The following is a 19,721-nucleotide window of genomic DNA, read 5'->3' as shown; positions in this document are numbered from 1 at the left end:
AACTTTCAAGATTCTTTTCTTTTTTTTTTTTTAAGTCTTTTTTTAATTTTTCTGGGACGATTTTGTACCGATTTTAGTGCAAACAATCAGGTTTTGTTTTTTAAATGCTTACTCAAATTACTTCAAAATTTAAACAAGAGTCCACAAGCATGAGATTTTAAACACACACACACACACACACACACACACACACACACACACACACACACACACACACACACACACACACACACACACACACACACACACTATTAAGTTTTTCTGCACTTTACCTAGAACATAACTGGAAGGTAACTAACATCAGTGTCATAATAAATTCCCCATAACGTCACACATAGATGTACTGGAGTTTGTTTTGTTGTTGTTTTTTGTTTGTTTTTGAGCTTCAAAACTTCATTGATTCCACATATTTACAAAAGATCTTTCAGATCGTTCCTCTCAATTAGTCTAATGGTTTTCTAAATCCTCCCAGTCAAGTGTCTCTCCAGAAGACCAACGTTAAGCCGAGGGTGCAACAAAAACAAACAAACAAACAAAAAACCCCCCCCCCCACCGTGATTCCGCGCGGCTTTTGTGTTCCCGTTTCAACGCCACGTTGCAGATTCCTTTCAGCCACACGGGTCATCGACTCCTTTTTTTTTTTAATGTCTTTCCACCCGGGCGCTGACCCAAAGCAAAGGGCCTGTTTATGTACATGCCTGTGTGTTGACCCCTTGCTCTCATTTACCCCCCCCCCCCCCCCCCCCGCGGAGTAGGGAACCCCCCACCCCCCGCCGCCTGCTCATCTCGCCCTCCAGCTGGTTCCCTCCACCGTCCAGAACCTCGGGCCTCAGAGGGGACGACGGGCTAATCTGTGTGGCGGGAGGCGGTGGCGGCGGAGCGCCGGCCTAATTGCTCCTGTCATAAAGCTCCCTGACCCAGATAAGTCTTCACTCCACAAAGCCGTGGGGATAAACCCCACTTTACCTCACCAAACCTGCCACTGCTGATCCACTGCCCCCCTCCCCGACACTCCTGCGCCTTCTGCCAGCGTCGCCGCAGATTCTACACGCCCCCCAAAAAAAAGATAAAAGGAAAAAAGATGAAAGAAAACGGAAGCGAACCGGAAATCGTTCCCTCTCGTAGGCGTCGGTGAGATCGTGCGGCGGCGGCGGCACCGGGGAGGGGGGGGGGGGTTTCCGTCCAGCGAAAGCCGGGCTAAATCCAAAAGGGTTGCGTGCTAGCGGGCCCTCGTGTGCCTGGCTCATTAGCGGCGGTAATGCGAGGGCGGCTTAGCCGCGAAAATGCCACCGGCCGCGCCTCAGATGGCCGTCGAGCGGCGATTGTCACACGTGCGCCGGCGGGCCGGCAGATGGCCGCGGCGCCACACCCCGCGCAGGAAAAACACACAAAAACACCAATGAAGTTTGATTGTCTATTAAGTTTAAATGTGGTTTAAATTCAGGAGTCTAAATTCGTGGTGCTCATCTGGTCCATGTAATGTGGTAATTCGGTCCCTATCAAACAGAACCCCCCTGCTGGGGGCCTCTTTAATGCCGATCTTAATTACTAAGTAGGAGCTTTTAATTGGATCTTGGCCCGACTCACCTTGCCTCGCCATCACATGCCACCGGAGCAGGGATTCCTTTAAGCCCCGCCCCTTAAAGCCACGTTACGCCACCAGTTCATGTCAACTGTGTCAAGCGTCTGGTTGGACGACACCGAGAACAACAACAACAACTAAAAATGGCCGGTCCGACACGTCTGCGCGCTCTTTGGTAACAATGTTTTGTAATAACTTGTTACATTTTGCAACAATTATTACAAAGTGCAGGTGTGTAGCGCCGCATTGTGTAATAATGTAACATGTTTGTTTTTGTGTCTTTATGTATCTTGTATATAATAATTACGTAACAATGCAGATTGCCTGGGGTTGTAATTTTTCTGTCAGTAATAATTACTGTAGTTTTAGTTTCTATCTTGTGAACACATTATTAAATTACAACAGTTATTTTTAAACTTGAGAAACAAAACAATCGACTCGTATTTATTTTTTAAATAAATCCTAATTAAACAAGAAAGTTTAATGTTGTTCTAATAGCGTGATGGATTTTCTAATGAACGTATCAATTTTGATGATTTATTACATAATGCGCTAAATTATTCAATTTTCTTAAAAAGTAGAGCACCTTTTGTAATAACTGTTGTAATATGTAACAAGTTATTCCAAAATGTGACGTTTATTAAAAAATGTGGCAGATTACAAAATGTGGCGTTATTACATATTGACTTGTAAATGTATTACATATCACTATTATTTCTTATTGCACTTTTATTATATAATAACTGTTGTAATACATAACTAGTTATTACAAAATGCTGCAAAGTTTATTACATAATGCGCTAAAGAATTTTATCACAAAGTGTGGAAGATTATTTCAAAATGAGGCGTTATTACATATTGACTTAAATGTATTACATATCACTATTATTACTTATTGCACTGTTATACACAACTTTTGTAGTATGTAACTAGTTATTACACAATGCTGCAAAGTTTATTACATAATGCGTTAAAGATTATTTCAAAATGTGGCGTTACATGATGAGTTGAAAATGTATTACATATCACTATTATTACTTATTGCACTGTTATTATGTAATAACTTTTGTAATACATAACTAGTTATTACAAAATGCTGCAAAGTTTATTACATAATGTGTTAAAGAAGATTATTTCAAATTGCGGCGTTATTACATGAGTTGAAAATGTTATTACATCGTTACATGTGGCGGCGTTATTACACACGGCAGTGTGTAATAACATGTTTACGTCTTATTTAAGCGATACTTCCAGGAGCAGACTTGTCGTTACAAATCCCTCCGGTGAAGTTAATTGATTGGATTTGAGCGCTGAGCCTGCAGGGCGGCGCCGGCGTTCAGAGCTGGAAGGAAGTGGAAGTTCAAACCCAGGAGCTTTATTGGGAATCCAAACCGCACAAACTCGTTTACGGCAAACACAAGAAGAAATAAAACTGTGAATACAGGAAAAAAACAAACAATAAATAGATCAAAAACCACAACAAATTCACGCTTTTGAAAAAAAAAAAAAAAATGTCAAAAGTCTCATTGGACTCTAACACTGCGTGGCACCTCGCAGTCAACACAATGATAAAAGTCATAAATATATTTTATTAGTGGTGTGAATCGTTTCCAAACAAGCAGCTCGTTCTGGACTGAACATGATATTTATGTACCGATAACGGTGCTACATTATTCCCGCTCCTCGCTGAGCTAGAATCCACTTCAGGGGTTTTCAGAGTGCGGGAGAACAAAACCTCACGTTTATAGATCAGTGGTGGGTGTTTTTCACTCTGGATGCACCGATACCAGTACCAGTATCGGTACCCGGTCTGATCCTGCCCGGGTGCAGGAATAACGATTGAGCTAATTAAATTAAACTTTAATTATATCACACTTTTCATACACTGTGATGAAAGTACTTGTTCCGTCGTGGGTGTTTTATACTTTGGATGCACCGATACTAGTACCAGTATCGGTACCAGGTCTGATATTGCCCGCCAAATGAGACTTGATCAAATTAAACTTTAATTATATCGCTTTTCAGACACTGTGATGAAAGTACTTGTTCAGTCGTTGGCGTTTTATACTTTGGATGCACCGATATCGGTACCAGTATCGGTACCGGGTCTGATATTGCCCGGGTGCATGAATGAGGCCTGATCTAATTAAATTAAACTTTAATTATATCACACTTTTCATACACTGTGATGAAAGTACTTGTTCAGTCGTGGGCGTTTTATACTTTGGATGCACCGATATCGGTACCAGTATCGGTACCAGGTCTGATATTGCCCCGGTGCATGAATGAGGCCTGATCTAATTAAATTAAACTTTAATTATATCACACTTTTCATACACTGTGATGAAAGTACTTGTTCAGTCGTGGGCGTTTTATACTTTGGCTGCACCGATATCGGTACCAGTATCGGTACCAGGTCTGATATTGCCCAGATGTATGAATCAGACTTGCTCTAATCAAACTTGAATTATATCGCACTTTTCATACACTGTGATGAAAGTACTCATATCGGTACTTGCTATCGGGAAGTAGCTAAAGATTAGTACTCAAACTCGTCTGGTATCGGCGCATCCCTGTTTTTCACTTTACTATCGTCCACACATTGTGAATGTGCTGCGACTGTTACTTTTTAATTCTAACATTTACTAGAGTGTCACGTCTAATAAAGTATCTTCCTAAAGACGGCCGGCGCCACATTCTGAAAACCTCTGACCTGCTTTAAGAAATGAAAATCTATAAATAGAACAGTAACGGTGGCACATCGTCAGCAGTTCTCCAGTGTCGGCAAAAACAAAAGCGTCATCAGTCTGAGAGGCTGTGGCGAGAAAACGAAGAAGAAAAACTTCCACGGTAGTAAAAAAGGAGTGAATCCATCAGTCCATGGACAGATACTGCAGTGAATGCTGCCCCCTGCTGGCGAGAGCGAGGAGTTCATATAAAATAGGATGAAGGCTCAAACAAACCTAATAATACATGTGATGATGTTGAATACTGTGATTTGGAACTATTATTTTCTTTTAAATAGATTACTTAACAATGGTAAATGCACAACTTTGAATGAACTTTTCGAAATCTTCCTGAACGACGCTTTAAATTGTCTCAACGCACGTGAAAACGACCTTTTAGATAAATTCAGATTGACTCGTCATAATGTTGTGGCTCATCGGTGAGTATTTTTAACTACAAATCTGATTTTTTAAAAGTTTTTTTTTAGAAAAAAACGAGCCCGAATCAGCTCGTCTGTCGTAAAACCTGAACGTTTCCTTCAAGTCGAGTCTCTTTGTGTCTGAACGCAGCTGGAGGCCGGGTACATGGAGGGGGCGGAGCCTCAGCAACGCAGGGTACTTGGAGGGGGCGGAGCCTCAGCAACGCAGGGTACTTGGAGGGGGCGGAGCCTCAACAGCACTGGCTGGAGGCAGGTACTTGGAGGGCGGTTGAGGGGGCGGAGCCTCAGCAGTGGCGGTTGGAGGCAGGGTACTTGTGGGGGCGGAGCCTCAGCAATGCAGGGTACTTGGAGGGGGCGGAGCCTCAGCAATGCAGGGTACTTGGAGGGGGCGGAGCCTCAGCAGCGGCGGTTGGAGGCAGGGTACTTGGAGGGGGCGGAGCCTCAGCAGCGGCGGGTGGAGGCGGGGTACTTGTGGGGGGCGGAGCCTCAGCAGCGGCGGTTGGAGGCGGGGTACTTGGCCTTCAGTCCCTCCTTGAAGTTGCGGAACACGACCCGGTTGTGTTTGTTCTCCTCGTCCTTCTTGGCGTGGAACTCGCCCTGGATCTTGAAGCCCCGGTGGACCACGAAGGCCGAGCTCAGCACCGAGAACCGGTACCCGGCCACGTGGAGCTCGCAGGCCTGCGGGGGAGGGGGGGGAGGGGTAATGAATAATTAAATAATTAAATATGCTGTATCCATCAGTTACATCAAGAATTACACATTACCATGTCAATCAAACCGCTTCACCTGCAGGTCCTCACTTTCCTAATACACTCCTGAAACTCCAAAATAAAAGTGCTTGTTTATCAAAAATTACAATGTTGACTTTAAATTGGAAAATAGGTATTTAGCAAGGCGTAGGGGTGAGCTGGCTTTCAAAAATAAAAGTTCTCACTTATTAAAATGACATTAAAAATCATATCAATTGGTGTGACGTTAGGTCGGCGAGCTGGGAGTTGGCTTTCAAAATAAAAGTCCTTGTTTATTACAATGACATTACAAATCGTACCAATTGATGTTACGTTGTTAGCTAAGCTATGGGTGAGCTGGCATTTAAAATAAAAGCCCCAAATCCTTCAAAATAAAAGTCCTTGTTCATCCAAAATGCATATTAAGTGTTTAGCTAGGCGAGCGGTGAGCTGGCATTTAAAATAAAAGCCCCAAACGCCTTCAAAATAAAAGTCCTTGTTTATTAAAAATTACACCAAAAAACGCAAACGTTTATATTTAGGGATTAGCGAGATTGGAGGTTAGTTGGCTTTCAAAATAAAAGCCACCCCCACATTTTTCCAAAATAAAAGCCCTTTTTTTTTTAAAACCTTCAAAATGTTTGTTTTATTGTTATTTAAAGGGACCAGAGTGCGACGTCCTGATCAGCTTTTTATTTAAATGTTTTTTTGCATGTTTGCAAGATGCACCGATATCGACACCAGTATCAGGCCCGATACTGCGTGTAGTACTCGTACGTCAGGCTAGTTATCGCCTGATAACGACCGACACGTCATCAAGACGAGCGCAGACGAAACAGGTCGGTGAAAACATCTTCCGTCCCGAACTTGTCGGTAGACAATATCTGAGTATCTGAACCGATACGGCACCGATACCCGGGAATCGATAGCGGTTCTCAACAGTTAACTTTAACTTTGGCTATTTAAAGGCAAGTTGGCGATAATCTAATATTTTAAATTTGCCGCCACGCACTCCGTGAGCCAGAACCCAAAGGGTCGTAGGAAACTCCTCGACCCCTTCAGATCCCCAGACGTTGGCGCCTCCTCACCCACCTGGCTGATCCGATTGAAGCCGTACTGCTTGAAGCCCTCGTCGTACAGCGGCACGCCGCGGGGCCCGATGTAGAAGGGCTCCCAGGGGTCGGTCCAGGCCAGCGTGTAGGCCACCTCCAGGGTGCCCGTGCCCCTCACGTGGCTGTTGACCCAACGCGAGTAGTTGGTGGGCGCCTGGCAGCGGGGGCACAGCTCCTCGTAGAACGGCCGCACCTCCCCCACCTGGTACAGCTGCACCAGCTCCGCCTTGGTGGCGGGGATCTTGCGGGCGTGGCGGATCTCGAAAGCCGGCAGGACGAAGACCTCGTCCGAGGAGGCGTCGGCGCCGCCGCCGCGAGTCGCCATCATGGCCAGGAACTGCTGATGGAGGTCGGCGCTGGGCACCATGTCCATGTCGAGGACCAGGACGTGGGAGGCCTCGGCGCCGCCCCGGGCCACGTTGCGCAGGAGGTTGTTGGGGTAGGAGACGTTGGCGCCCATGGCGTAGTTCCCGCGCTCGTCCCGGTGCGTCTCCAGCCGCGCCAGCACGGACGCGCAGTCGTCCAGCCCGGCGAAGTGCTCGCGGTCCCGCTCGGGGAAGCCCGCCGTCTCGCCCGACAGGCACACCAGGTGGAAGTCCACCAGCGCCTGCACGCGGGGGCAGAAGACGCTGAGCGCGTACGCCAGCGCCGTGGCGAACTTGACGTCGGCGCCGTGCGCGAAGATGGCCACCGACAGGGGGCGCTGCCAGCGCTCCAGCAGCGAGTCCAGGTGGTGCAGGTTGTTGATGGTGGTGTGCGTGGCCATGGCCAGGCCCGGGCTCGAGCCCCGGTCGCCGGTGACGTCACTCTTGATCAGGTTCCTGTACACGCGGTACTGCCCGCTGCCGTCGAACACGCCGCCGGTGGACAGCGAGGAGCGCAGGCGCTCCTTGCGCGCGGCCGCCTCCTGCTGCGCGCTCCTGCGCGCCGCCGAGCCGCCGAACAGCTCCGAGTAGCGGTACCGCTGCTGCTTGCCGTGGAAGCGCGACAGGAAGGAGAGGTAGATGAGCTGCAGCAGCGCCACGATCAGCAGCGCGCTCAGCACCACCTTGAAGGCCGAGCACTTCTTGGACAGCTGCATCGCTCCTGCTGCTGCTGCTGCGCGCGAGGCGGCGGCTCCGGGGACACGGTGCCAGCGCGGCCGCCGCCTCCTCCTCCAGCATGCCCGCGCCTACAAGCGCCCTGCCGCTCACCCCCTCTCTCTCTCTCCGGGTCTCGGGAGTCACGACGGTCTCGCCGTTTCCGCGGGATCAAAACACCGAAGTCTGCGATGGCGGAGAAGGGGCTGCGACGGCGGCGCACGTTGATGCGTAATGACCGTAAAGACCAGAATAGAGGTGCAGCGGGATCTGTGGGCGCGAGGCGGCGCTTGGCTGTTCAGCTGATCGGCGGAGGCGGGATAAAACGGACCGAGAGATAAATGAACTGCAAATAAAGACGGCTTCGACTTTGACAAACACAGTCAAGATAGATTTTTTTTACAGTGCTTGTTTATTATCCTTATTACGGTAAAACATTAATCAGGAAAATAGCAGGATTGTTTTTTTTACAGGGCTCATTTATTTGACTTATTAGGGTGAGCAGAGATAGATAGATAGATTTTATGTGTGTGTATTAACTATTCAGGTCCAGATAAGTGTGTGTGTGTACACTGGGTATAGATTTATTAATGTTATCTATTTATTTTCATAAAATATAGATGCATTTATTCATAAAGATGTATACCTGTGTTTATATTAGATGGATAGCTAGATTGGGATTATAGGAATTACGTAAACAACTGGTTCAACACACAAATAACTCTAAAATCTATATCTATCTATCTACCTATCTATCTATCTACATTCACTGGATTGTCAACTGTTGTTTACAATAGTCTCATGTTGAAGCTGTTTATATTTTTCTATTAAGACAATGATTTACAAATCATGTATGTGATTTCAGAGACATTTTTATAGTGAACATTATTGCATTACTTTGTTTTTTTGCAGCAGTTATTGTATAGTTATGGTCATTTTTATTATTTCAAGTGGATTTAATAAACTAGTTGAAGAATGTTTTATTGTCTCCCCAGATTGTCAGGTTTACAGTATAAAACGACCACTCACGTTTGTAAAATTATAAATACGATTTATTCAAAGCCAAAGCATTTCGTTTCAGGTGCTTTTAAGAAGAAAAAAAAGCATTTTATAATTTAAAAAAAACAAACAAACTCGGCGCGATAAAGGAAGTGACGATTGCGGAAGTGACGTTACGACACGTCTACCGTAATAAGGTCTCCACGCGTGCACAGTACCAGCTGAGACGGGATTAAGTTGACCGTGTTTGTCAGATTGAAGTCGGGATTGACTGAAGGAGGTGAAGATTTTGCTCTCCGTCATTTTCGGGTGAGTTCAAAAGCGGAAAAAACGGAACAAAAGCGCTATTTGACAACTGTGGATGCGTATTGTATAAAAGTACCGTCTATGACGTATAGGGATATCTGACGAGGTGGCCGAGTGGTTAAGGCGATGGACTGCTAATCCATTGTGCTCTGCACGCGTGGGTTCGAATCCCATCCTCGTCGAATTACACTTTTCATTTTTTAACCAATTTTAAAATTAAATCACTTCTTTTTTTGCGTTAGGATCTTGTTAGAAACTCTCCTGATGTGTTTGGACTTTATATTTGGAACAATTAGTCCAAAGAGAGAGAGGGAAAACGTGTTTTTCTATATTGTTCTATTAAGCATTTATTACTCCTTTATTATTTAATATAATTCAGTTTTTGTTTTTCTTTTCTTAGGGTTGAAAATCCACTTTATCTTGACATGTGACCGACTTGCAACTGCTAGAACTGTTTTTTTAAAGCTTAAAAATACAAGTGTAGATGATTTAACACTTAAATATGATTGGATTGCACTGCTGTTATTTTATTTTAATATTTTTATTATTTTTTTGTGTATATACTTATTTATGTAGGCTGGCTTCAGGGTAGATGGCAAAATAAGAATTTCATTCACTGTGAAACCTGGCTTTTACTGGTGATATGACAATAAAAAACACCTTGAACCTTGAATGAGTAGAAATATGATTTTCAAAAATCTTAACTTATCAAGTACTAAACAAACGTACATTATCCCCGAGTTCCTGTGCGACCAGGTCTTAAAGGAAATATTCAAACAGCAGGATGCACATCCTTCCAATTGGAAGTAAAACAAGTAGACAGATGTTAGTATTTCTTTTATTTTGACAGTATTTCAGCAATGGAAACAAAACAAAGACAAAAAAACGTGAAAGGCAAATGTAGGACGAAGAGAAAAAAGCTTCAATTTTGATGGACAAACATTCACACTGATGCATTTGAACGTGTCACAATGTACAAAGTGTTTTTTTTGTTTTAATTAACTGCAGAGTTTGAGGTTTTCTGCCTCAAGTCGACTCTTTTAACTTCGTCTCTACGTTTTTTTTGATTTTCAGAACTGCACAAATCATAAAGCGCCGAGCTACGACACTAAAACGCCGGCTCCGCTTTTGGATCCGCCTCCTTCGCTGTCATTGGCCGCCGCCGCCGCCTGGCTCTGCCCCTCGCCTTCGCCCTCGCCCACCAGGCGGATGTTGTAGCGTTCCCGGTACTCCGTCAGCTCCCGACCCTTCGTCTGCATCTGCGTGTTGACCGCCTCGATCAGCTTGGAAATCTGCAAGACGAAAGAAGTCGTGAGTAGAAACGTTCATGTCGGTTTTTGGGGGAAAGGCGGCCATCTTGTTTTAACGTAATTGTAATTGTAACGGTAGTATTTGGTAGTGTAGTGGTAGTAGTTGTAGCAGTAGAAGTATATATATATATAGATTACATAGAGTGAGAAAGAGAGAGAGAGAGGGAGAAAGAGAGAGACAGAGAGAGAGAGAGAGAGAGAGAGTGAGAGAGAACGAGAGGGAAAGAGTGAGGGGAAGAGAGAGAGAGAGAGCGAGCGAGAGAGAGGGGCAGAGAGACAGAGAGAGAGAGAGAGAGAGAAAGAGAGAGAAGAGAGACAGAGAGAACGAGAGAGAGGGGAAGAGAGAGAGAAGAGAGACAGAGAGTAAGGGGAAGAGAGAGAGTGAGAGAGAGAGAAAGAGAGAGAGAGAGGGGAAGAGAGAGAGAGTGAGAAAGAGAGAGTGAGAGAGAGAAGGAGAGTGAGGGGAAGAGAGAGATGGAGAGAGAGAGAGAGAGAGAGTGAGAGAGAAAGAGAGAGAGAGAAAGAGAGAGGGGAGAAAGAGAGAGAGAAAGAGTGAGGGAGAGAGTGAGAGAAAGAGTGAGGGGAAGAGAGAGAGACGGAGAGAAAGAGAGAGACAGAGAGTGAGAGAAAGAGAGAGGGGAGAAAGAGTGAGGGAGAGAGATGGAGAGAGAGAGAGAGAGAGAGAGAGAGAGAGACAGAGAGCGAGAGAGCAAATGAAGAAGAAATGACTTTATAACCATGAGGCCATAATAGATGAAATACTGCAGTAGTACTTGTTCTTTGTTGTTCTCCAAGGCAGGCAGAACTTCCTTCACGGTTCTCTCCACCAGAACTCCTCCCACCAGACGGAAGCATTTCCTGGACGGATCCACTTCCTTCAGCGTGTCGATGACCAAGCTGGAACATCACCACATTGTTTAAGAACAAACAAGCCAAGGAAGGAATGACGGAATGACGATAGAACCCCCCGGTTCCTCACCTGTGCTCCGTGACGTCCATCTCCATGTCGGCCGCTTTGGACGCCAGGCTGCGCTGCTCCTGGCGCATCCTCTGGAACGTCGCCACCACCTGGCGATCGGAAACAACGCAGTTTAAAAAAAAAAAAACTCGACTGGATAAAGATGTTCAGCCGGATGTAAACTGTGACCCCAAAAAACGGCAAGGCTACTTCGTTTACTACTTCTCTCTTACTTTTTTTTTTTTTTTTTTTTTAAGATCACTGTTTTTATCCTGCTTTTCTATTGGTTTGTTGACGTTAGTCTCAGCAGAAGTCATGCTGTGAGATGACCCCCACACACACAACAAAACAAATTAAATAACACAAAAAAATTCTTTTATTTTATTTAATATTTTAATAAAAATTTATAATTTTCTTTTATAAAAATGAAAACAATAAAAGAAAATTTAAAACAAAAGAAATTAAATAACAGAAAAATATATTTTTTTAAATAAAAGCAAATTACTAAAAATAAAAATAAATAAAAAATTTATTATTTTTCTTTTATAAAAAATAAAACAGTAAAATAAAAATTTAAAACAGTAAAACTAAAATAAATCAATAAATAAATACAATTAATACATCTCAGCAGCAGTCATACTGTGAGACCCCACCCCAAAAAACTAATTAAATAACAAAAAATAAATACAATTTAAAAATAAATAAATGGGAAAAAAAATACAAAAAGTAATTAATAAAATAATTATAAACAAAATACAACGTAAAAATAAAGAAAATTAATTAGTGTTTATTCGTGAGACGATACCTCCCAAACAACAATATGAAATAACAAAATTGGAAAACACAAACACAAATAAATAAAAATAAACATGTTTCATGTTTCTAGTGTTGGACGGTCTTCATGTTCTAGTGTTATTTGGTCCTCGGTGATAAAAATAGCTCCTCCAGTGAGTGAGTGGGCAGATCCACCGAGCAGATCTCCATCCGCTCAACAGGCGCGAGCACTTTTAACCGCCTCCGACGGTAAATAGAGTATTTTGCATTTTTCTTCATAGGAGCACAGCCTTTCGTCTCGCGCTGCATTTTAATGAGATAAAATGACAATTCGCCTCCTCGTTGAGACGTGAGGAAGCAGGATAACGGCGAGGGGGGCGAAGCTAACGTTAGCATTCGGCTGCCGTGCAGACACACCGGCGCTTCCTGCCTCGCCGCGGCCGACCGAGGCGCGACAACACGGGCCGTGCGAACCGAAGCGAGCCAAGGTGGAGGTGCGAGTACCTGCTCCGCCGACGGGCCGGGCGGTTTTCCAGCGGCGCCGGAGCTGGATTTACTGCCCGTGCTGCTACTGTTGGCTGCCATCTTGGAGGAGGCTGCTGCTGCGAAGGACCCGGTGGAGGTGGCTCGTGAGGTGCCTGCGTGCAAATCCAGGCGGAAAGAAACTCGTTGCCTTTAAAAATAAAAATAAAAATGTAGATATTAAAGCGCGAATTATTAAACTAACGGAGACTAATTTAGCTAACTTTGTTTTATTTTATTATAGTGAGGTGCTATAGAGCAATGTTGATAAGAATAAAATGCCTGCTCATAAAATATCACATTTTCAACTTTTCCTCAGTTTTCAAGTAATTCTCTCCAATGACATAAGTACATGAGGAAATATCACAATAGGAAGATGATAGAAAACAATAATGAAATAATTTTCTAGGCTGAATAATCTTATTCTATTGTCCTGTAACGTGCTGATATAGAAAGTGACCAGTAGATGGTGCTATAGTTTTTTCCTGCTCTGTTCCTGTCCACAGACGGAACACACAGAGCGAGCCCGAGGCTTCCTGAGCATGCGCACTGCGCAGTAAACATTGACCGGTGGCTCGTGAGGACGACGCCAATGTTCAGGACCAGCGTCGCTCTGGGATCTTCGAAGCTGCAGGCCTTCCTCCTCCCTCCGAGAGTCTTCATCAAGCTGCACCGCGGGTGGATTTCACTTTATTACAACACGACTCGTATTTATTTAAACTTTTATAAACTGTCCCTCGGAGGTTCAATGTGTTTTGTTCGAGATTTGATTTGGAGCAAAAGTCACAAACAAAAAATGTCTTTTTCTGTGATCTGGGGATCGTGAAGTGTGAGACGTCTTCGTCACAGGGTGTTTCTGCTGTGTACAGTGCTGCAACCCGGAGTTTAACGAGAGACTCCCTCTCTCTCTCTCTCTCTCTCTCTCTGTCTGTCTGTCTGTCTGTCTGTCTGTCTTTCTGTCTCTGTCTTTCTGTCTCTCCCTCCCTCTCTCACTCACTCACTCTCTCTCTTTTTCTGTCTCTCCCTCCCTTTCTCTCTTTCTCTCTCTGTCTCTCCCTCTCTCTCTCGCTCTCTCTGTGTCTCGGTCTCTCCCTCTCTCTTCCTCTCCCTCTCCCTCTCTCTTTCTGGCTCTATTTCTCTCTTTTTCTCTCTCTCTCTCTCTCTCTTTCTGTTTCTCTGTCTCTCTCTCTTTCTCTCTCTCACCCTTGCTTCTCCCTCTCTCTTCTCCCTCCCTCTCCTCTCCTCTCCGTCACTCTATTTATCTCTCTCTCTCTCTCCTCTTTATTTCTCTCTCTTCCTCCTCTTTCTTTCTCTTGGTCACACAATGTTTCTGCTGTGTACAGTGCTGCGACCCGTGGTTTAACCCCTGCTTCTCTCAGCAGGATGTCGGCCCCCCCCCTGGCCGCCGTCTGCCAGGTGACCTCCACCCCGGACAAGGAGGCCAACTTCTCGGCCTGCGTGCGGCAGGTGGAGGCGGCGCGGCGGCGCGGCGCCTCCATGGTGTTCCTGCCTGAAGGCTTCGACTACATCGGGTCCAGCAGGGAGGAAACACTGCAGCTGGCCGAGAGTCTGGAGGGGGAGACGGTGACCAGGTACCGGGGGCTGGCCAGGTCTGTCTACCTCGCTCTACCTCTAGCTCTCTCTCTCTGTCTGTGTCCAGGTCTCTCTACCTCTCTCTCTCTATGTCTGTGTCCAGGTCTCTCTACCTCTAGCTCTCTCTCTCTGTCTGTGTCCAGGTCTCTCTACCTCTCTCTCTCTCTGTCTGTGTCCAGGTCTCTCTACCTCTCTCTCTCTATGTCTGTGTCCAGGTCTCTCTACCTCTCTCTCTCTATGTCTGTGTCCAGGTCTCTCTACCTCTCTCTCTCTTGGTCTATGTCTCTCTACCTCTAGCTCTCTCTCTCTGTCTGTGTCCAGGTCTCTCTACCGCTCTCTCTCTTGGTCTATGTCTCTCTACCTCTCTCTCTCTTGGTCTATGTCTCTCTACCTCTCTCTCTCTGTCTGTGTCTAGGCCTCTCTACCTCTCTCTCTCTCTATGTCTGTGTCTAGGTCTCTCTACCTCTCTCTCTCTCTCTGTCTGTGTCTAGGTCTCTCTACCTCTCTCTCTCTGTCTGTGTCTAGGTCTCTCTACCTCTCTCTCTCTGTGTCTGTGTCTAGGTCTCTCTACCTCTACCTCTCTCTCTCTGTCTGTGTCTAGGTCTCTCTCTCTCTCTCTATGGCTCTCTACTTCTCTATCTCTCTCTGTCTGTGTCTAGGTATCTCTACCTCTCTCTCTCTCTATGTCTCTCTACCTCTCTCTCTCTGTCTGTGTCTATGTCTCTCTACCTCTCTCTCTCTGTCTGTGTCTAGGTCTCTCTACCTCTCTTGCTCTATGTCTCTCTACCTCTCTCTCTACCTCTCTCTATCTCTCTCTACCTCTCTCTCTATGCCTCTCTACCTCTCTCTCTGGCTCTCTCTATGTCTCTCTACCTCTCTCTCTATGTCTGTGTCTCTCTCTACCTCTCTCTCTCTATGTCTGTGTCTCTCTCTACCTCTCTCTCTCTATGTCTGGGTCTCTCTCTACCTCTCTCTCTCTATGTCTGGGTCTCTCTACCTCTCTCTCTATGCCTCTCTACCTCTCTCTGGCTCTCTCTATGTCTCTCTACCTCTCTCTCTCTATGTCTGTGTCTCTCTCTACCTCTCTCTCTCTATGTCTATGTCTCTCCCCCTCTCTCTCTCCCCCCCTCTCTCAGTTGCTCTGTCGTTCCAGGAGGTTGGAGGTGTGGTTGTCTCTGGGAGGTTTTCATGAGCGAGTCGACGAGCAGAAGATCTTCAACAGTCACATCATCATCAACCATGAAGGTTTGACTGGCAGGAGTAGTATTAGTAATGAAGTAGTAGTAGTAGTAGTAGTACTCCCCCTGCAGTACTGAGCAGTACTCAGTAGTACTCAGTAGTACTGAGCAGTACTCAGTAGTACTCCCCCTACAGGCTCGGTGGTGTCGGTCTACAGGAAGTCTCACCTGTTCGACGTTGAACTTCCAGAGAAAGGTGTTTCTCTGCAGGAAAGTTCCTTCACCGTCCCGGGAGCCACGCTGGTGGCGCCGGTCGACACCCCCATCGGCAAGGTGGGGTTCTGGGACGTGGCGGGGGAGGGGTGGTGGTGCTGGACCCCGTCCTGACGTGGAGCTCTGCCCCCTGCAGGTCGGTCTGGGCGTCTGCTACGACCTGCGCTTCCCGGAGCTGTCCCTCGCCCTGCGGCGCCACGGCGCCGACGTCCTCACCTACCCCTCCGCCTTCACCATGGCAACGGGGGCGGCTCACTGGGAGGTGGGGAGGGGGGGGGGGGGGGGGGGGTCAAAAGGTCGTGTAGTAGTAGAAGCAGTAATCGTAGTAATAGTCATAGTCATGGTAGAACTAGCAGTAGCAATAATAGTGTAGTGGGAGTATTACTACTAACAGCTGTAGTAGTTTTGTGGTAGTCACAGTAGTAGAATTAGTAGTGAAGTAATAGAAGTAGTTTTAGCAGTAGTAGTATTAGTAATGAAGTAATTGTAGTAGTAGTATTAGTAATGAAGTAATTGTAGTAGAAGTAGTAGTAGTATTAGTAGTGAAGTAATAGAAGTAGTTTTAGCAGTAGTAGTATTAGTAATGAAGTAATTGTAGTAGTAGTATTAGTAATGAAGTAATTGTAGTAGAAGTAGTAGTAGTATTAGTAATGAAGTAATTGTAGTAGAAGTAGTAGTAGTATTAGTAATGAAGTAATTGTAGTAGAAGTAGTAGCAGTAGTAGTATTAGTAGTGAAATAATAGAAGTAGTAGTAGTAGCAGTAGTAGTTTTAGTAATGAAGTAATTGTAGTAGAAGTAGTAGTAGTATTAGTAATGAAGTAATTGTAGTAGTAGTAGTATTAGTAATGAAGTAATTGTAGTAGAAGTAGTAGTAGTATTAGTAATGAAGTAATTGTAGTAGAAGTAGTAGCAGTATTAGTAATGAAGTAATTGTAGTAGAAGTAGTAGCAGTAGTAGTATTAGTAGTGAAATAATAGAAGTAGTAGTAGTAGCAGTAGTAGTTTTAGTAATGATGTAATTGTAGTAGAAGTAGTAGTAGTATTAGTAATGAAGTAATTGTAGTAGAAGTAGTAGCAGTAGTAGTATTAGTAGTGAAATAATAGAAGTAGTAGTAGTAGCAGTAGTAGTTTTAGTAATGAAGTAATTGTAGTAGTAGTAGTATTAGTAATGAAGTAATTGTAGTAGTAGTATTAGTAATGAAGTAATTGTAGTAGTAGTATTAGTAATGAAGTAATTGTAGTAGAAGTAGTAGTAGTATTAGTAATGAAGTAATTGTAGTAGAAGTAGTAGCAGTAGTAGTATTAGTAGTGAAGTAATTGTAGTATAAGTAGTGTACTAGTAGTAGTAGTATTAGTAATGAAGTAATTGTAGTAGAAGCAGTAGTAGTATTGGTAATGAAATAATAGAAGTAGTAGTTTTAGCAGTAGTAGTATTAATAATGAAGTAATTGTAGTATAAGTAGCGTAGTAGTAGTATTAGTAATGAAGTAATTGTAGTAGAAGCAGTAGTAGTATTAGTAATGAAATAATAGAAGTAGTAGTTTTAGCAGTAGTAGTATTTGTAATGAAGTAATTGTAGTATAAGTAGCGTACTAGTAGTAGTGGTAGTAGTAGTAGGTGTGAGGGGGTTAAAAGGTCGTGAGGTCACTGACTCCGCCCCCCCCAGGTGCTGCTGCGCGCCCGCGCCGTGGAGACCCAGTGCTACGTGCTAGCGGCGGCCCAGGTGGGGCGCCACCACGCCGGGCGCTCGTCCTACGGCCACGCGCTGGCGGCCGGGCCGTGGGGGGAGGTGCTGGCGGACTGCGGCGGCGAGGAGCCGGGCCTGGCGCTGGTGGCGGTGGACCTGGAGGAGGTGAGGCGCATCAGGAGGGACATGCCGCTGCAGCGCCACCGCAGAGACGCCGCCTTCTACGACCGCGTGGCGCCGAGCTGAGCGCCGCTAATCAAGCTAGCTGTCGGAGTGAAGACTCAAAGTAATCGAGTAACAATACTCAGAATACTCAACTAATCGAGTGAAGGACAGACGGGAGGGTTTTTATTACTTTAATCCAGTGTTTTTCAACCTTTTTGAGCCGAGACACACCACCACCACCAGAAAATGTTCAAATGTGAAACTCTGTAGCATCTATTAACAATATAAAGTCATTCTAGTCAAAGACATCAAAGTCATTCTCATCAAAGACACCAAAGTCATTCTCATCAAAGTTTTATCAACAGGAATCCAGTAAATCCAGAAACCAAGGACTTTTTTTAATAGTGCCTCCCTCAGTGTGAAACCTGGACCTGATGGATGAAGAGCTGAGATCCTGGTTTTCAAAAACTTCTCCATCACTGTCACTGACACAGTACTTTGATACAAGATGGTAGCAGGAGGTGGAGATGAACCACACTGACGTCTGTCACTTTACATTTCACCGGCAAAGTTCTGTGCTGCCCTCTAGTGGTGAAGAGTATTTATACATGATTACTCTGCAACACACTGTCGCTGTGAGAGCAAATGTTTTTTTTTAGAAAAAAATGTGAAATTGGATAATTTCCCACGACTCACCTGACGAGATCTGGAGGAAACACCAGTGGTTTAAAAACACTGGTTTAGTCGCTGCAGTAGCAGGTCTAGGTGCAGTTACACACACTGACCAGCAGGTGGAGCCGCTCACCCAGAAAAACTGCAGGAAACTAGGAAATGACAGGAGCTTGTTGTTCAAAGTATTTCCTTCCAGGTTGATTCCCTTTCATCCTTCATTGGGGAAGTGATTTTACTCCCGAAAAGATTGATAAAATCCTCTAATTATGGCAAAATTCAATTTTTTCTGGAAATGTAATCGTTTTCTGTTTGTATTCAAACAATTGATTCATTAGAAGAAAACAAAAACCAAAAGCAATAAAAACAGCCTGTATTTTTTTTTTAATTTAACATCCGTGTTCAAATGATGAAAATCTACATTTTGTAAATTATTGTTTGATTAAAAAAAAGAATAAAGAGCCTTGTCCAGGTTATTTTAAACTGATATTAATTGAGAAATCAGAAAATTAATTGAAATATCAACAGTGTTCAAGTTAACTCAGTGGGAAAAGTGAAAAAAACTCACCAAAATATCACATTTTTAATGATTTGCTGAATAAAAATGGTCTAAATATGATTTAAGGTTTCACAGAATTTATGAGACGTTTATTGATTGATTTGTTGATGATTGATTGTTTTATAGGAGCTGTGATTGAAAACAGTCGTTTTTAAATCAGATGTTCCAGTTTGAGCCACTTGTTGGAGGATTAATTAAAATTAATTTAAATTAAACCTGCTGGGATTTTTCTCTCGTCTTTCTGAGATTCTTCACGTCTGGTTTCAGTTTTTTAGTGAATAATTGTTGAAATGTTCTAGAATCTGGAGCCACTGGAGGGCGTGAGGCTCTCTCTCTCTCTCTCTCTCTCTCTCTCTCTCTCTCTCTCTCTCTCTGTCTCTGTCTCTCTCTCCCTCCCTCCCTCTCTGTCTCTCTCTGTCTCTGTCTCTCTCTCTCTCTCTCTCTCCCTCCCTCTGTCTCTCTCGCTCTCTCTCTCTCTCTGTGTCTGTCTCTCTCTCTCTCTCCCTCTGTCTCTCTTTCTCTCCCTCTCTCTCTCTGTCTCTCTCTCTGTCTCTCTCTCTCTCTCCCTCTCTCTCTCCCTCCCTCTCTCTCTCTTTCTGTCTCTCTCCCTCTCCATCCCTCGCTCTCTCTCTCTCTCTTTCTCTCTGTCTCTCTCTCCCCTATCTCTGTCTCTCTCTCTCTTTCTCTCTCTCTCGCTTCTCCCTCTCTCTTTCTCTCCCATCTCTTTCTCTCGCTCTTCTCCCCTGTCTTTATTTCTCTCCCTCTCTTCCCGGTCTCTATTCCTATCCCCCACTTTTTCTATTTCTCTCTCTCTCCTCTTTCCCTCTTTTTCTCTCTCTCTCCCCCTTTTTCTATTTTTCTCTTTCTTTCTCTATCTCTCTCCCCTCTCTCTATTTCTGTTTCTCTCTCTCCATCTCTCTATTTCTGTTTCCAGCTCTCTGTTACTCTCCCTCCCTCTCTCCATCTCCCCCCCCCCCCCCCCCCCCCCCCCTCTCTCCCCCCCCCTCCCGGGCCGTGAACAGGAAGTGAACGTCACTGACTCAGGAATGGCAGCAGTGAAA

General features: G+C 44.8%; 3 protein-coding genes across 6 annotated transcripts; 1 reads left to right on the top strand and 2 right to left on the bottom strand.

Moving 5' to 3' along the window:
• Positions 1-2,937: 2,937 nt before the first annotated feature.
• On the bottom strand, positions 2,938-7,863 carry b4gat1 (beta-1,4-glucuronyltransferase 1). 3 transcript variants are annotated; one of them, XR_013937126.1, is made up of 3 exons: positions 6,569-7,863; positions 5,128-5,426; positions 2,938-5,059 (listed from the first exon to the last, which is right to left on the bottom strand). XR_013937126.1 is itself a non-coding variant. In XM_080518980.1 (2 exons), exons 1-2 carry the CDS (start codon positions 7,667-7,669, stop codon positions 5,235-5,237), a joined length of 1,293 nt encoding a protein of 430 aa, XP_080375106.1. In that variant the 5' UTR covers positions 7,670-7,863; the 3' UTR covers positions 2,938-5,234. The 3 variants fall into 3 exon arrangements, 1 of the variants encoding a protein (XP_080375106.1); XR_013937127.1 differs by having other exon boundaries at positions 5,041-5,059; positions 5,173-5,426; XM_080518980.1 differs by having other exon boundaries at positions 2,938-5,426.
• A 1,931-nt stretch (positions 7,864-9,794) lies between these two features.
• pfdn2 (prefoldin subunit 2) lies at positions 9,795-12,622 on the bottom strand. Its single transcript, XM_080518988.1, has 4 exons — positions 12,519-12,622; positions 11,262-11,350; positions 11,056-11,179; positions 9,795-10,264 (listed from the first exon to the last, which is right to left on the bottom strand). Exons 1-4 carry the CDS (start codon positions 12,597-12,599, stop codon positions 10,073-10,075), a joined length of 486 nt encoding a protein of 161 aa, XP_080375114.1. The 5' UTR covers positions 12,600-12,622; the 3' UTR covers positions 9,795-10,072.
• Positions 12,247-18,864, top strand: nit1 (nitrilase 1). 2 transcript variants are annotated; one of them, XM_080518984.1, is made up of 7 exons: positions 12,247-12,263; positions 13,043-13,214; positions 13,919-14,146; positions 15,283-15,374; positions 15,504-15,640; positions 15,717-15,842; positions 17,247-18,864. In XM_080518984.1, exons 2-7 carry the CDS (start codon positions 13,129-13,131, stop codon positions 17,511-17,513), a joined length of 936 nt encoding a protein of 311 aa, XP_080375110.1. In that variant the 5' UTR covers positions 12,247-12,263; positions 13,043-13,128; the 3' UTR covers positions 17,514-18,864. The 2 variants fall into 2 exon arrangements, with proteins under 2 accessions (XP_080375110.1, XP_080375109.1); XM_080518983.1 differs by having other exon boundaries at positions 13,916-14,146.
• The last annotated feature ends 857 nt before the right edge of the window (positions 18,865-19,721 follow it).

Source organism: Blennius ocellaris (assembly GCF_963422515.1).
Source record: "Blennius ocellaris genome assembly, chromosome: 23".
Classification (NCBI taxonomy): domain Eukaryota; kingdom Metazoa; phylum Chordata; class Actinopteri; order Blenniiformes; family Blenniidae; genus Blennius; species Blennius ocellaris.
The sequence above is the reverse complement of the archived record's forward strand: the minus strand, read 5'-3'. Positions and strand labels throughout refer to the sequence as shown.